This window comes from Penicillium mononematosum (genome assembly GCF_028829835.1).
Source record: "Penicillium mononematosum strain IBT 11891 chromosome Unknown utg000005l:1.0-9366267.0:1.0-9372171.0, whole genome shotgun sequence".
In the NCBI taxonomy this organism is placed as follows: domain Eukaryota; kingdom Fungi; phylum Ascomycota; class Eurotiomycetes; order Eurotiales; family Aspergillaceae; genus Penicillium; species Penicillium mononematosum.
The window spans coordinates 292,825-306,817 of record NW_026643275.1 but is presented as its reverse complement, the minus strand read 5'-3'; the positions used below and the strand labels follow the sequence as shown (position 1 = coordinate 306,817).

The window sequence follows — 13,993 nt, the reverse complement described above, 5'->3', positions numbered from 1 at the left end:
GGTACCTGTTGATCAAGTATGTATGTACCTACATTATGTAGTTAACCTCGCATTATGAACGAGTTATAGAATTATTCGACAAGAAACACCGAAGATTTTCCGATAATATCTAAGTTTATTATGACAGGAACTTGACCCGTATCCTTAATGAGGTACGGATTAGAACCTTAATAAGGATTCATCTGGATCAAGGTGATATAAGGGATATCCACGAATTATAGGGGAGATAACACTCCGATGTCATTTTAGAGGCCTTTTAATAGATAGCTAGACGGATGATCATTAGCTATAGAGGGAAGACATGTCGGGCTCGTCACTCTACAATAGGGGTAAAAAGCATAAACCGGATGTACGGATGGCTTCTATTTACACCAGGGATCTTTCTGACACAACGTTAATTGTCCCCAGGATAGCTTCTAGTGGCATCGTTTAGGGCTGTTCTAATATACGTGTTAATGGTAATCATCCGTATGGAACCTTATGTATCCATGGATGTACCCCGAGAAATAAGTACCGATGACTACATATATGTATACAGGGGGCTTAGCTAGAACTTGGGCAGGTACTTATATGTAACATCGTCCTTTCCTAATTGGGCATCTGTCATAGTTTAGTCTAGAACATGATATACAAAGTAGTGAATGCCCAAATCGCTCTTCATTTCGACACTTGGATGAAGTGAGATCAATTATTTGAAAATTTTCGGACAGCTTCCTTGGTTTCTGTCGAGTTAAAAGTGAGGGAGTAGAGAGAGTGTGAAGAGAGTGAACCAAGGTTAGAGGTCTAGCACTTAGGGCTCATTAAAAAGTCACACACCTCCCATCTCGATCTTCCCATCCATTTTCCTTCTTTCAACAATCGAGAGATCACTGAGAAGTAAGAGATTTCACTTTCAATCATCCCAGACGTGGACGTCTGGATCAAACATCTACAATGTCTCTCATTGGACGTGCTACGCACAGCGAGATGAAAACTTCCTTTTATGCTTATAAGCCCTCCCTAGCAGTGGCAATTGTCGCTGCTGTCTTTTACACCGTTGCTTTTCTGTTGACGGCTATACAATGGATCCGGCACAGGGCCTGGGTCTGGAGCATTATGGTGCTCGCAGCAGCCAGTACGTGAGCATTTGGATTTAGTCCGTCTGAATATTCACTCAATCTAACCCATAACGCAGTGGAAGCGATTGGTTACATTGCCCGATGCGCCTCAGTCCAAAACACGTCAGAGAGACCCGTTTATGTTCTTCAATTTTCCCTCATCATCCTTGCACCTGTCCTCATGGCAGCGTGTTGCTATGTCATATTTAGTCGGATTCTGTTCCTCGTCGTTCCTCAAGAGGCAAGGACATTTCGGCTGTGCTGGATACCTCCCCGATTCATTACACCTATCTTCGTTGGGTGTGATATCTTCGCTCTGTTACTCCAGCTTAGCGGCGCGGTGATGATATCTTCAGTCGAGGCCACAGACAAGGATGCGAAAGACAAGCTCGACACGGGGAAACACGTTGCACAAGCAGGTGTCATTATCCAGCTGGTTGCCTTTGGATTGTTTGCCGTCGCAGCTGTCCGTTTCAACTTCACTTCCAAGCGCTTCACTAGGTTTCTGAGTGAGCGATATGAGAATGTTGGAGAGAAGGGGTACATCATTGATGGTGTTGTCAAAGATAATAACTGGCCTGCTCTACTGCGAGTTGTCAATCTCACCACGATATTAATTCTTGTCAGTTCCCCACCTTCAGCCACTGTTCACTTGCTGACTTTTACCAGGTTCGGTCTATCTATCGACTTGTGGAATTCACCGAAGGTACAACGGGATATGTGAGTACTCATGAGTGGCCCATGTATGTCTTTGATGCGCTGTGTATATATCCGTGTGTTGCCCTTTTCGTATACTGGCACCCAGGAAGATATTTGCCGTACTTGGGGTTCCGACTGCCAAAGGGTGCGCATGGCAGCAGTGACTCGGAGATTCAGATGCGATAAGGATCGCGGGTTAGATCAGCCTTCGATCTGTGGTCTGTGTCGCATAGGTATCTAGGTATGTATTCTAGTGGAGCATGGCTGACTGGATGTGCTCTTTGCATCAAGATGGGGTATCAATGTGAGTGACAGTGGCTTGCATGGCTTTAACAGTTCATACTGTTGAATCATAGCACTCGATGATTCTTGGCTACAGACATAAATTGATATAGACAAGTCAAAGTGGAACAGATGCAGGATCCAAGCAAGAATGGTTGCAGTCGGCCCGGTTATAGTCCGGTAAGGCCAGATGTGGCTGGATAGACATAATGTTTGGCAACATGTTCTAGAATCAGCCTTATGCCTTATAATATGCCTTTCAAGGGCCTTATCAAATAAAATATCCCTTTTCCAAATATTCCATATGTTGTCCCTACTTTATGCATACTTCCCCCCCTGGTATGTTTTGAAAGCGGTACCTGAACTACGTGGGTCCCCGACCTGGACCTTTCCAACACCTTGGCCTCTTACGCAACCGCTCTCTCTCTCTCTCCAGACTCTTTCTGGACGCTCTCTTCAATTCCCCTCACCATGATAGAAAGTCTATAGAGTGAACTGCGAGATCATCATGGAGGGACTATTCACTTTGCTCGCCCTGAGCATTGTGATGGCAATTACGTGAGCTACCTGTGCTTCCAAGGTTGGAAACCTAAGGTTCAGTTGCAAGCTAATGCTTCGAATTATTGGCAGATCCTTTGTCGTCGGCTCATTACCTCTGGCTTTCACACTGTCCCCCTCTCAACTCCGCTTAATATCGTCCATTGGTATGGGCGTTCTGGTGGGGACGTCGTTGATCGTCATTATCCCCGAGGGCATTGAAACCCTCTACAGCGCCAACTCTCTCACTCACAAGCAACACAATACGCGGGCTACCGCTATTGAATGGCAGCACCAGGCCCCCGCCGTGGCAGCCACGTTTGTCCCCACCGGAGACAGTGCCTCGAACCTCCCGTCCGATACCCTGTCCCGGGTCTCATTCTGGAAAGAGACCAACTCTCCGAGTCGCAAACACTTTATGTGCGAAAGGAGGATTCGACAGATGAAACAACGGGCAAGGACACAATTCACGGAGAGGAGGAGAGTTCGCCGCATGCGTGGGTCGGAATCGCCCTCATCAGTGGTTTCATTTTGATGTACCTCGTCGATAAACTGCCCGGATTCGCAGCGCCGTCTAAGAGCGAACGGACCCCTTACCATATTTCTTTGGATAACCTTGGATCGGGGTTGCGGCGGGGTTCCTCCCCGTCGCGCGAGGGTGGATTGCTTGATGCGAACCATGCATCCAGATGTGGCCACAGCTTCGCGACCACGACCGGCCTAGTGATCCACGCCGCGGCTGATGGCATTGCTCTAGGCGCTTCCAGCTCGGATGCCGGGCTCAGTTTTATTATCTTCTTGGCGATCATGGTGCATAAGGCCCCGGCATCTTTCGGATTGACATCCGTCCTACTCAAGCAAGGGCTGTCAAGTCGCACCGCGAGAGCTCATTTGCTGGTATTCAGTCTGGCAGCTCCTTTCGGTGCCTTGGCCACTTTCCTCTTTGTACAGATGACGGGATCTTCCGGTGCTGATGAGGCAGGAACTCACTGGCGCACTGGAATGCTACTGCTTTTCTCTGGGGGTACCTTCTTGTGAGTCTTCTTTCGCCCAGGATATTACTTTATATTAATCTGTATAGGTATGTTGCGATGCACACCATGCAAGAAAACGGCCCGGGCTCATCCCCGCGCGAACTTCCTATCAACGGATATGGCGACCGAGACCAGAATGGATCGGACAAGTCCATGAGAGACTTGATCGCATCTGTTTTGGGCATGATCTTGCCGCTATTCTTGCAGATTGGACATGCTCACTGAGCAAGTGCCGTGTGTATTCCTTGGGGATATGCCACAGTGCTTTTACATTTTCGCTTTTCACCTAGATTCTGGAGGGCTTATACCCATTGCAAAATACATTTGGGAGATGGGTTACTCTAGCTGAGATAAATTGAGATAAGGGAGGATGTGTTTTGAATAGATTTCCTTGTATAACTGCTGGGTGTTATATTGGTCATAATTGCATGATATCTCACGATCACATCTACGTAGCGTCACTGTGCCCTATTTAAAGCCTGACAGGTCCCCAATGGTTGAGTTCCCCGGGGGGAATTTTATCTTTTCATAATGTCGCTGATGACAAAATTCGTCAGTTTCGTCAGTCTGAATCATCCCGGAGTTGTTCACGAGTTCCATGGTCCAATTCCGATAGCCGCATGCCAATCCAAAGCCTTGGGTCTATACTTCTCATGAGTATTGGTGAGTACCGTGAGCATCGTGAATAGGGATCAGGTTGCCTTTACAGTTCGCAATATTCAGCCCTGGAGATCAATGACTTGGTCTTGGGCCAAACCACCTTCGAGTTTACGTTCTCGACGCCTCCGTGTTGCCTCTTTTGCCATGAACTTCCAAAAGGAAATATCAGGCAAATCAGAAGGCAAAAAAGATGCGGAGAAAAGAGATGATCAGTGCCGGATGCATAAGATCCATACAATTCTCATCTGATTAGTCCCGGGCCATGCTTTGTCAGAATCACGACACCTCCGCTTCAAATGTCCCTTTTCCTGATCGCCTTTTTTTTTTCATTGGAAGTTGACTTCGAACTCTGATTGAATGAAAGAAAACGAAAAAGTGATATATTCGAAAAAAGAAAAAAGAAGAAAAGAAAAACGGGTGGCCTCGACACATTCGGAGGGTTATTGGTCTCACCTCCCTCCTTCCCTCGGCCAGCCTCTCCTCATACCCCCAAACCTCATACTCCCGACTCCCGACTCGCCCATAACTATATGCCGTGATCGCTAGGAGGTTCAGTGTGTCACATCAATAAATAGAAACTGGACAAGTGGGAGGATCATACTCGATAGTGGCGGTCTCCCCCCTGTTCTGCGGCCATGGACTCCCATCGGGCATCATTCAGCGACATGGGAGATGGGTCGAATGCGCACACATCAGACCAGTTGGACCCTCATAACCAACCGTCCCACGAATCAGTCACTAGTTTTACCAGTACCCCATCCAGATCACTCAGCACCAAGACAACTGTCACTCCCTTACCCGCCAACCTACTTCCTTCAGCGCCCGCATCACCCCCGACACCCGCGCCCAGTCCTACCCCCCCATCAACGACCACCAACTTGGCACTCGACCGACGATGAAGAGACTAGCTTTTTGTTAAACCTCCGCATTCACTTCACAACACTATCCAACGCCCGAAAACAGAAACTCCTGGAGGGTATTCTGGACGTATGCGACAGCCAGCAGCTAAGCTTTGTGTCGAGTTATGTTGGTCCTCGACTGAGGAAAGACCCATTTCAGGTCTTTCCTAATGAGCTATGCTTAAGAGTGAGCCATTTGGCCGAGTCTGTTGTTATTATTCAATGCTAATGCTGGGTTTGCATAGGTTCTCTCCTTTATCGACGACCCCAAGACTCTCGCCCGAGCTTCACAAGTATCACGGCGTTGGCGAGAACTACTAAACGATGATATCACTTGGAAAAACCTATGCGAGAAACATGCATACTCGGTGCGGCGGGTGCTGGAAGATGAAGGGGACCTCGTCGACCCTTTCACTGCACATCCCGTAGACTCGGCTTCCGGCGCACGCACCTTCGGCGGGTTGCAGCGGCGCTTGACCGCGTCAAATGGTCACCCCACCGAGAGCGCACCGGACCTTCCCCGCACACTTTCCGGAGAATGGTTGCCTCCGACAAGCTTTAACCGAAGACGTCGGACCCGGCCTGTCTCCTACCGTTCACAGTTCAAGCAGAAATACATGGTTGAGTCGGCGTGGAATAAAGGCGGTCGCTGCACCCAGCGCCATATCACCCCTGACCAGGGTGTGGTTACAAGTCTTCACCTAACTCCGAAGTACATTGTCGTTGCGTTGGATAATGCGAAGATCCACGTCTATGATGCCAACGGTGACAACCAGAAGACGCTTCAAGGCCATGTAATGGGAGTATGGGCGATGGTCCCGTGGGATGACATTTTGGTCAGCGGAGGCTGCGACCGCGAAGTTCGAGTCTGGAACATGGCTACTGGGTAGGACAGGACCCCCCACGACTTACAAGAATGAGAACTAACGCATGACAGGGCGGGGATCCATCTCCTTCGGGGCCACACATCAACCGTCCGTTGTTTGAAGATGTCGGATAAAAACACAGCCATCTCAGGATCCAGAGACACCACCCTTCGGATATGGGATCTGGCTACAGGGACATGTCGGAACGTCCTCGTCGGACACCAAGCCAGCGTGCGGTGTCTGGCTATTCATGGTGATCTAGTGGTGTCAGGTAGCTATGATACGACTGCGCGGATATGGAGCATCTCCCAAGGACGCTGTCTTCGCACCCTTTCAGGACATTTCAGTCAGATCTACGCTATTGCCTTCGACGGCCGGCGGATCGCGACGGGAAGTTTGGATACTAGCGTCCGCATCTGGGACCCGCACTCTGGGCAGTGCCACGCTATTCTGCAAGGTCATACGTCTTTGGTTGGTCAACTACAGATGCGGGACGACACGCTAGTGACAGGTGGCTCCGATGGCTCTGTCCGCGTTTGGTCGTTAACCAAGATGGCGCCGATTCACCGTCTTGCCGCCCACGATAACAGCGTTACCAGTCTTCAGTTTGATAAGACCCGCATTGTCAGTGGTGGCAGCGATGGCCGTGTCAAGGTTTGGAACCTACAGACTGGCCAGCTGTTGCGGGAGCTTTCTACTCCGGCCGAGGCGGTTTGGAGGGTTGCTTTTGAGGATGAAAAAGCAGTAATTATGGCAAGCCGATCTGGGCGCACAGTTATGGAGGTACGTGACGACGTTCCGTTTTATGGGAATATGTTTTCTAATATATATCGCAGGTCTGGTCTTTCTCTCCACCACCAGAAGACCATGATGATACAGCCATTGAGAGTGCTTTAAGCACCCCAGGCATAAGCTCTGTTGATGATCGGGAATTGGCCGTTCCAACTCGACGTCGAACCCTCTGCTCCGTCCCTCCACCACCGATCCCATTAAGCACTGATAGTGATGCACTTATGCCAGACGCGCCCTCCTAATCTTTTAGCATTTACTGGTCTGATCTGGTCTGATCTGACCCAAATGAGTTTTGATATCCTGCCATCTAACGATTATGCATATCCATTTATTTTGTCATATTTATCTTCATCTTTTTGAGCGCGGTGTGTTTTTGTCAACAGTGGGTGCTTTGCCTTCAGAGTGAACTGCCGGCATTCCTACCTAGGTGTTTCTAGAGCACCGAGCGGCTGCATATTTGGTGTTGCAAATCTGTTTGGTTACTGTTGTGGTTCTCTGCCCAGACTGCTGAAGTTGCCATACTGGAGTTGTGAGATCTTTCTGTTGTTTTTATTCCATATCGGCCATTTCGGAATGGTTGGTGGTTGAGTACATGATACCTTTCTTTTTGGAAACACCTGGAATGTGATTTATATACACCATCTAGTCCGATGAATCTATATCATTTACATTCCCATATGCCCAACTCGTCATTTTTGACCTCGGCCCTGGTCACTGGGCAGACCTGGCTCATGACTAAGGCGGGTTACTCGGCCCCGGGGTCCGCGGGTCCCGAGCTGGTCCTCTGGGAAATGTCGCGGGTTGAATTTAACGTCTCTTAGACCTTAACGCGAGCGTTAGTCACTGAAATACACAAGAACATTGCTCTAGAAAAGCCATCCGCACAACCTTTAAGATGTGCATTTGCTTTGTTCGGGCTAGGCAGCCGAGTTGATCCAGTTACAGCCGATGACACACGGCCGTCCTTGACCTTTGTGGAACCCAGATCGAGTCCGACCAGATCTGTAACTCGCAGCCCCCTTTGCAGTTTCTATCGAAGAATCCGCAAGAATTAGAGGTTCCTCAGACGACTGCCCGCGGGTGAACAATGGTGTATGGGGGCAAGCCAAGTACCGGATGTTACCTGTGTCGCAAGCGGAAGATAAAGGTATGTCCCGGGCTTCAACATTTGTTTTTCGATTTACCCCGCCAATGAACCTATACTGTGTTTATACTATGTAGTCTTATTTGCATACATTGAAAATCCAAATGCTAAATATCCTCCCTTCAAGTGCGATGAAGCACACCCGGAGTGCCGGAACTGCATTATCTATGGCCGCCCATGTCCAGGGTACCGGCCGGATGCTGTCTTCCGCAACGAGACCAGGAAGGTCGAGCGGCTGATGAAGAGCAGTGCCAACGTAAATACCCGCAGCAATACCTCCACGCAAGGCAGCTCCTCAACCTCGGACTCATCTATATCAGCCGTCTCGCACCGCCGACGCGCAAGCTCACATGGAAGACACCATGGCAAGGCTACCTTGACACTATACTCGCCCACTGACTCCAGCTGGGAACAACGAGCACTGTGCTACTTCTTCGACCAGTACACCATCAAAGCCGATGCCGAGGAAGGCGGACATCTCGACTATCTGCCCCCGCTGTATGCGCGCGAGCTCGGGCGCCAGAGCGAAGCGCCGTCTTCCTGTTTGCGGTGGGCGGTCGAGGCTACGGCCCTGATGACTCTCGCTAATGCTAAAAATGCCCCGCCTCTCATGATCAAGGCGCGGCAAGGCTATGGGCGGGCCTTGCGTGGTTTGCAGGAGGCGTTAGCATCGCCGGCTAATGCGGTTAAGGATGAAACGTTTGCTTCGGTTGTTTTGCTTTCACTGTATGAGGATATCTCGGGTGAACGGAATGGGTTGTTCAGCTCGCATACAGCCGGCTTTGAGTTCTTGACGAAGCTCCGTGGAAACACACTGATTGGTCATCAACGTGGTCGAGATATGCTTACTTTTGCTTATGCCCACACGGTAGGTTTGTCGTACGGTTCTGAAATCGGGACCAGGCATGTATAATTGAATATAGATCCGAGACTGACCGTTGTATAGTATGTTGAAATCCTCGCACTGGGAGACAGGCCCCGCTTCGATAACGAATGGGTCCTCGGCATGCTAGACATCAACATACCAGTCGAGCGGCTCATGCTCACTGCATCAAAGCTCTGCCAGTTATTTGTACATATAAGGTTTTCACCAAAGCCCGCAGACCAAGCAGCCGTCGAATCATGGATCGCGTCCGGCCGCGAGTACGACATCGAACTCTCCCAGTGGACACAAACCCTCCCAGACCGCTGGCTCCCACTAGTCGTCTACTCAGCACAGGGCGAGCCCCTTCTAACCTACAACCGCCTCCACAACGCCGTGGTCTGGAACTACTACCGCGCAGTGCGCGTGATGATACAACAGCTTCTCCTCGGCCTAAATAGCACACTTGTCTCCATCAAAGCGGCCAACAAGCAATTCTCCAGTCCCGAGGATACCAGCAGTTCTGAGCCCGAGTCCGAGTCCGTTCTCGACGAGCCAGCTCTGAGAGCTATCATCCGCGAAATGACCACAGACGTCTGTCGCAGCATCCCCTTCGCACTCTCTGACGTCGACTCCCTCGGCCGTCCGACTAAATCAGATGGCGCGTGGCAAATGCGCGCTGCACAGGGCTATGGCTTGCTCTGGCCCCTCTGGTATATTCTCTCCTCCGGCATGCCGACTCCGTCGCAGGTGGAGCTCATTCGCACTGTGCTGTCTCGTGTCGGATCCACGCTCGGCATTAAATTGGCTTTGGTTCTTGCTCGTGAGGCGGAGCGTATCCGCGGAGAGCGACATGACACTCAAGGTGAAATTCTTGGTCGAAACTTCCCACGCGGTGCGTGCAATCTTGGTAACCAAACTTGATGCATGGGTCTGGAGTCCCCATTCCGCGGGATTTGAGGGCTATGCTGGATAGTTATATTCTGCAGCTGTTGATTTTCATACTTCTGGCCATGACACTGACTTGGGGGGGAAGACCTCCTGAAAAGGCATACAAAAAGACATCTTAGCTATTCTACCTAACAGCATCTTTTGGAAGCCAAACGGATCGGTTCATTCCACAACCCCGCCAAGGAGGGAAGCCGTATCTTGTTGTCTGAAAAAAAGATTAAACCCTTCCGAGTGCATTCAATCCACAGCAAACACGTTCTCCTCTTCTGACTCCTCATCCGACTCCAGCAAGAATCCTTTCTTGAGAAGCGCTGCCTTCATACGACCGTGATCCTCCGTGACGCGCGCGATGAGATCTGCAAGGTCGTTGTAGGTATCAAGGGCATAGTCTTTATCCTTCATGCGATACACTTTCGGATCTTCAAGGGGCGAGTGGTACCAAGTCGCGTTGAATGGGAGCCCTCCGTTCTTGAGCTTTGGAGGTGCATCCTTACTGGCACCCTCACTGGTCTTTGCAGGGGCAATCTCTGATTTGCGGCGCTTAGGTTCATCCTTAGTAGCACCCTCACTGGCCTTTGCGGGACCAGCCTCTGACTTGCGGCGCTTGGCAGGTTGCTCTTTGTCTGCAACTTTCTGAGTGGCGGGTGTCCTCTTCAAGACGGGGGTTCCGCGCACGCGTGTAGTTTTTTTGGCAGGTAGAATTGTTGAGGACGGCAGTTCATTTCTCGAGGGTGTGTATTCGTGTGCTGCGAGCTCGGGCGCTTGGTCAATTTGTTCGGGGTTCAACTTGGCCACAGCCGCAGGGCGCTTCCGACTAGTAGTTGAATTTGCAGGCTTGCTGGTGGCAGCTTCATCGTTCCCGGCATAGTCTGTTTGAAGCAATGGACTCGAGGGCTCACGTTCAGCCACGGCCGCGATAACCCACGAGGGCACATTCCCAGATTGATCAGGACCTGTTCGTACGTCAGTTTTACCGTAATTCGTCCACTGTCTAGAGGATGACCTACGAAATGAACATTTATGGCCTGTTCCCGAAAAGACGCAGGAAGCACAAGCCCACATCCATTGAGCCTCGTTGTCCACGAAAACGATCCGACAATGCTCGAACGTGTTCCTGCCTTGGGCGCACGCCGTACATTTCTGATCCGCTGGAGCTTCGACACCACACAGCTGTCCATGTGCTGCACGCCGAGCGACCGCGGACCTCAGTGGCCTACGTACACCTTCTCTCCAATCCAGTTCGGTCCGCTCCGGGTGTAAATCGCGGATTTTCTGTTCGAACGCCGTTAGGAAATTGCGCAAAAGGGGCAATCCGGTAGTGTCTCAGGCCGGGGAAGGAAGCTTTGTAACAAGCCTGTTAGCGAATACATGTGCTTTGTAGAGAAGAAAAAGAATGAATGTGATACTCACTGTCCTCGACTTGTGCTTTGATGACGGCATCGAGTTCTGCGGCCGTACGGACTCGGACCGACGGGCCAGGGTCTTCCTCAGCAGAAGGGTTCGTACGCGTTGTCACACTGGCACTAGTACCATCCTCTCCGCCAGGCTGGTATGGATAATCAACCACATCATCGTCACTTCTGTCAGAGTCGGAGCCTTGTAGGAAATCGGGATAATCTGGACTGGATAGTCCAGAACTTTTGGAACTTTTGGCTATTGCTTTGGCGACGTTGTTCGCAAAGATGCTCTCTTGAGAGATTGGCTCTTGAACATTGCCATTGAAGCGAGTCGCACGACCCATATCGTCCGGGTTTGTATAGTGATCAGTTAGCGATTGATGGTACTTGAGACGGAAGCAGTAAGAATGGAGTTTCAAAGTTGGAGTTTTCAGGAGATGAAAACGGGTTGTCAACAAAGGAGCAACAAAGGAGATACACGTTCAAACGCGACGTAATAAACCAAAGGCGTGCAGGACTTCTCAGCTCTCATAATTGGAAAAGTACATCATGGAAAGAACTCTAAGATATATATATAGATACATATACAAATGTATATGTCGTGTTTTGAATCTATAAGACTCGGAGAGTCCACAGAGCTAAATGTCTGTAGAAGCCTGGTAAACAACATTGAAAGCATTTCTACCAAATGTACTCCGTACGGAGTATGGATAACCTCATCAACATAGTATGCCCAGGTGCAATTATTGATGCAGTTAATCCAGGAAGGGTCCCGTGTTGATATTGATTCTGACGTAAAACTTCTTTGCTTTTTACCTATTTCACAGCCATACTCCGTCACCTTATAAAAGACCATCTACCTCTTGGTCTGGCATGTCTTCATGAAAAAGAACGAAATTACCAGGTTTTGGACCTGTTTCCCTGATATCTAGCTATCTCGGTCACTTCCTTGGCCTCCTACTTGCTAGTTGCTCTTTATAAGGGAGTCCTAACTGAAGACTTCCAAGCTGTCGATCGTACGTAAACCATTGCGATGCTAAGAGGTCAGTATTCCAGGTGCTGTATGCCTCGAGTCAAAAGCAGCAGTTCTCAGGTCAGTTGTAAGCTTTGATGAGACAGTTTCATAATTTTGTAGAGCTCTCTATGTATTATTTATGCAAGAACTCCGGCTAAGTCGGCTTTTGTATGTACTTTGCGTAGTACCGGGCTGGCCGGATATCATTGACGTCATCGATATTGGATGGTGAATACTTTGAGTCTTAGTTGATGTACAAGGATGCAAGAATATCTAAAGAATGAATACATAGTAAAAATAGACGAATTAAATCCATAACAATGTAGACTATACGAACATTGGAAGATAGTATATGGTCTAAAGGTTCAGGAAGTGCGGAGATCAGCCCAGGCCGATCACTGACGACATAGTTCTCCAACTCTTCCAAGGTACAATCTTGGATGATTGGATTATTGTATACCTTTTATTTGGTACCTCTCCCCTGCGAATATTTACGATTCTAAACATATACACCATGGCTACACAAGAACGCAGGCTTCCCCTTGGGAAGATCGAACCCAATTCCCTCAAGTACTTTCTCAGTTGTGGTGTCGGCGGAATCATTGGTATGTCCAAAACTCCCCATCTCAGGAACGCGCTAACAATATATTTCTCTAGCTTGTGGTATGTGAAAACACTCCAATATACAACTAACGCACTCAATTGACACCCAATTCCACATAGGACCAACCCATACAGCCGTCACACCCCTCGATCTTGTAAAATGCCGTCGCCAGGTTGATCCAAAGATCTACTCCTCCAACATCCAAGCATGGCGAACAATTTTCTCCAAAGAAGGTCTGCGCGGCGTCTTCTTCGGCTGGTCGCCCACCTTCCTGGGCTACTCCTTCCAGGGTGCTGGAAAGTATGGTCTGTACGAGTACTTCAAGAACTTGTACGGAAACCAGATGTTCCCAGACACCAACCGCACCCTCGTCTTCCTCGGCGCTAGTGCCTCTGCCGAGTTCTTTGCTGATATTGCATTGTGTCCTATGGAGGCTATCAAGGTCCGCATGCAAACCACGCTGCCGCCATATGCTTCCACTATGCGCGAGGGCTGGGGCAAGATCGTTGCCAAGGAGGGCTTCGGTGGCTTGTATAAGGGACTGTACCCTCTATGGGCCAGACAGATCCCTTATACTATGACGAAGTTTGCCACATTCGAGGAGACGGTCAAGGTCATCTATCGCACTATGGGCAAACCAAAGGAGGAGTATGGCCAATTGACACAGACTGGTATTAGTTTCTTGGGTGGTTATATTGCAGGAATCTTCTGTGCTATTGTTAGCCATCCAGCAGATGTCATGGTCAGCAAATTGAATGCTGATCGGAAAAGTGGGTTTCGTTCTTTCTTTCTGCTGCAGTCTTGATGTATGCTAACCGCCCGTTTGTAGCCGGTGAAGGTGCAATGACGGCTGTATCCCGGATCTATGGGAATATTGGCTTCTCTGGCCTATGGAATGGTCTGCCTGTCCGTATTGTGATGCTGGGCACTTTGACCGGTTTCCAATGGCTCATGTAAGTGTTTGCTCTGTCCCGATTTGCGTGGACAGCGATGCTAACTTTCTGCAGCTATGACTCTTTCAAGGTGTTCCTTGGTCTTCCCACTACTGGAGGTCACTAAATAGCCATGGTTCTTGGGGTTTCTTGTTTTTCTTTTTAGAGTAATTGTATATAGCAGGGAGTTAAATGGATAAACATTTGTTAAACAATATTGTG

General features: G+C 49.4%; 6 protein-coding genes across 6 annotated transcripts; 5 read left to right on the top strand and 1 right to left on the bottom strand.

The window, feature by feature from the left end:
- Positions 1 to 933: 933 nt before the first annotated feature.
- Positions 934 to 3,927, top strand: N7519_008238 (Mn(2+) transporter ATX2; the record flags this gene model as incomplete). The annotated part of the gene is given in 7 exon segments (XM_057295014.1): positions 934 to 1,114; positions 1,175 to 1,719; positions 1,767 to 1,956; positions 2,570 to 2,636; positions 2,709 to 2,933; positions 2,951 to 3,649; positions 3,697 to 3,927. 7 exon segments carry the CDS (start codon positions 934 to 936, stop codon positions 3,872 to 3,874), a joined length of 2,085 nt encoding a protein of 694 aa, XP_057142896.1. The 3' UTR covers positions 3,875 to 3,927.
- A 253-nt stretch (positions 3,928 to 4,180) lies between these two features.
- Positions 4,181 to 4,558, top strand: N7519_008237 (uncharacterized protein; the record flags this gene model as incomplete). The annotated part of the gene is given in 2 exon segments (XM_057295013.1): positions 4,181 to 4,289; positions 4,308 to 4,558. 2 exon segments carry the CDS (start codon positions 4,181 to 4,183, stop codon positions 4,556 to 4,558), a joined length of 360 nt encoding a protein of 119 aa, XP_057142895.1.
- Positions 4,559 to 4,981: 423 nt separating this feature from the next.
- On the top strand, positions 4,982 to 7,108 carry N7519_008236 (F-box/WD repeat-containing protein; the record flags this gene model as incomplete). The annotated part of the gene is made up of 4 exons (XM_057295012.1): positions 4,982 to 5,395; positions 5,454 to 6,094; positions 6,146 to 6,857; positions 6,911 to 7,108. 4 exons carry the CDS (start codon positions 4,982 to 4,984, stop codon positions 7,106 to 7,108), a joined length of 1,965 nt encoding a protein of 654 aa, XP_057142894.1.
- An 845-nt stretch (positions 7,109 to 7,953) lies between these two features.
- Positions 7,954 to 9,796, top strand: N7519_008235 (putative C6 transcription factor; the record flags this gene model as incomplete). The annotated part of the gene is made up of 3 exons (XM_057295011.1): positions 7,954 to 8,013; positions 8,138 to 8,878; positions 8,957 to 9,796. The coding sequence occupies 3 exons, from the start codon at positions 7,954 to 7,956 to the stop codon at positions 9,794 to 9,796; spliced, it is 1,641 nt and encodes a 546-aa protein (XP_057142893.1).
- Positions 9,797 to 10,060: 264 nt separating this feature from the next.
- Positions 10,061 to 11,564, bottom strand: N7519_008234 (DUF3716 domain-containing protein; the record flags this gene model as incomplete). The annotated part of the gene is made up of 3 exons (XM_057295010.1): positions 10,061 to 10,776; positions 10,831 to 11,145; positions 11,234 to 11,564. 3 exons carry the CDS (start codon positions 11,562 to 11,564, stop codon positions 10,061 to 10,063), a joined length of 1,362 nt encoding a protein of 453 aa, XP_057142892.1.
- Positions 11,565 to 12,749: 1,185 nt separating this feature from the next.
- N7519_008233 (putative mitochondrial phosphate transporter Pic2) lies at positions 12,750 to 13,898 on the top strand (the record flags this gene model as incomplete). The annotated part of the gene is made up of 5 exons (XM_057295009.1): positions 12,750 to 12,840; positions 12,893 to 12,898; positions 12,959 to 13,609; positions 13,669 to 13,792; positions 13,847 to 13,898. The coding sequence occupies 5 exons, from the start codon at positions 12,750 to 12,752 to the stop codon at positions 13,896 to 13,898; spliced, it is 924 nt and encodes a 307-aa protein (XP_057142891.1).
- Positions 13,899 to 13,993: the final 95 nt, after the last annotated feature.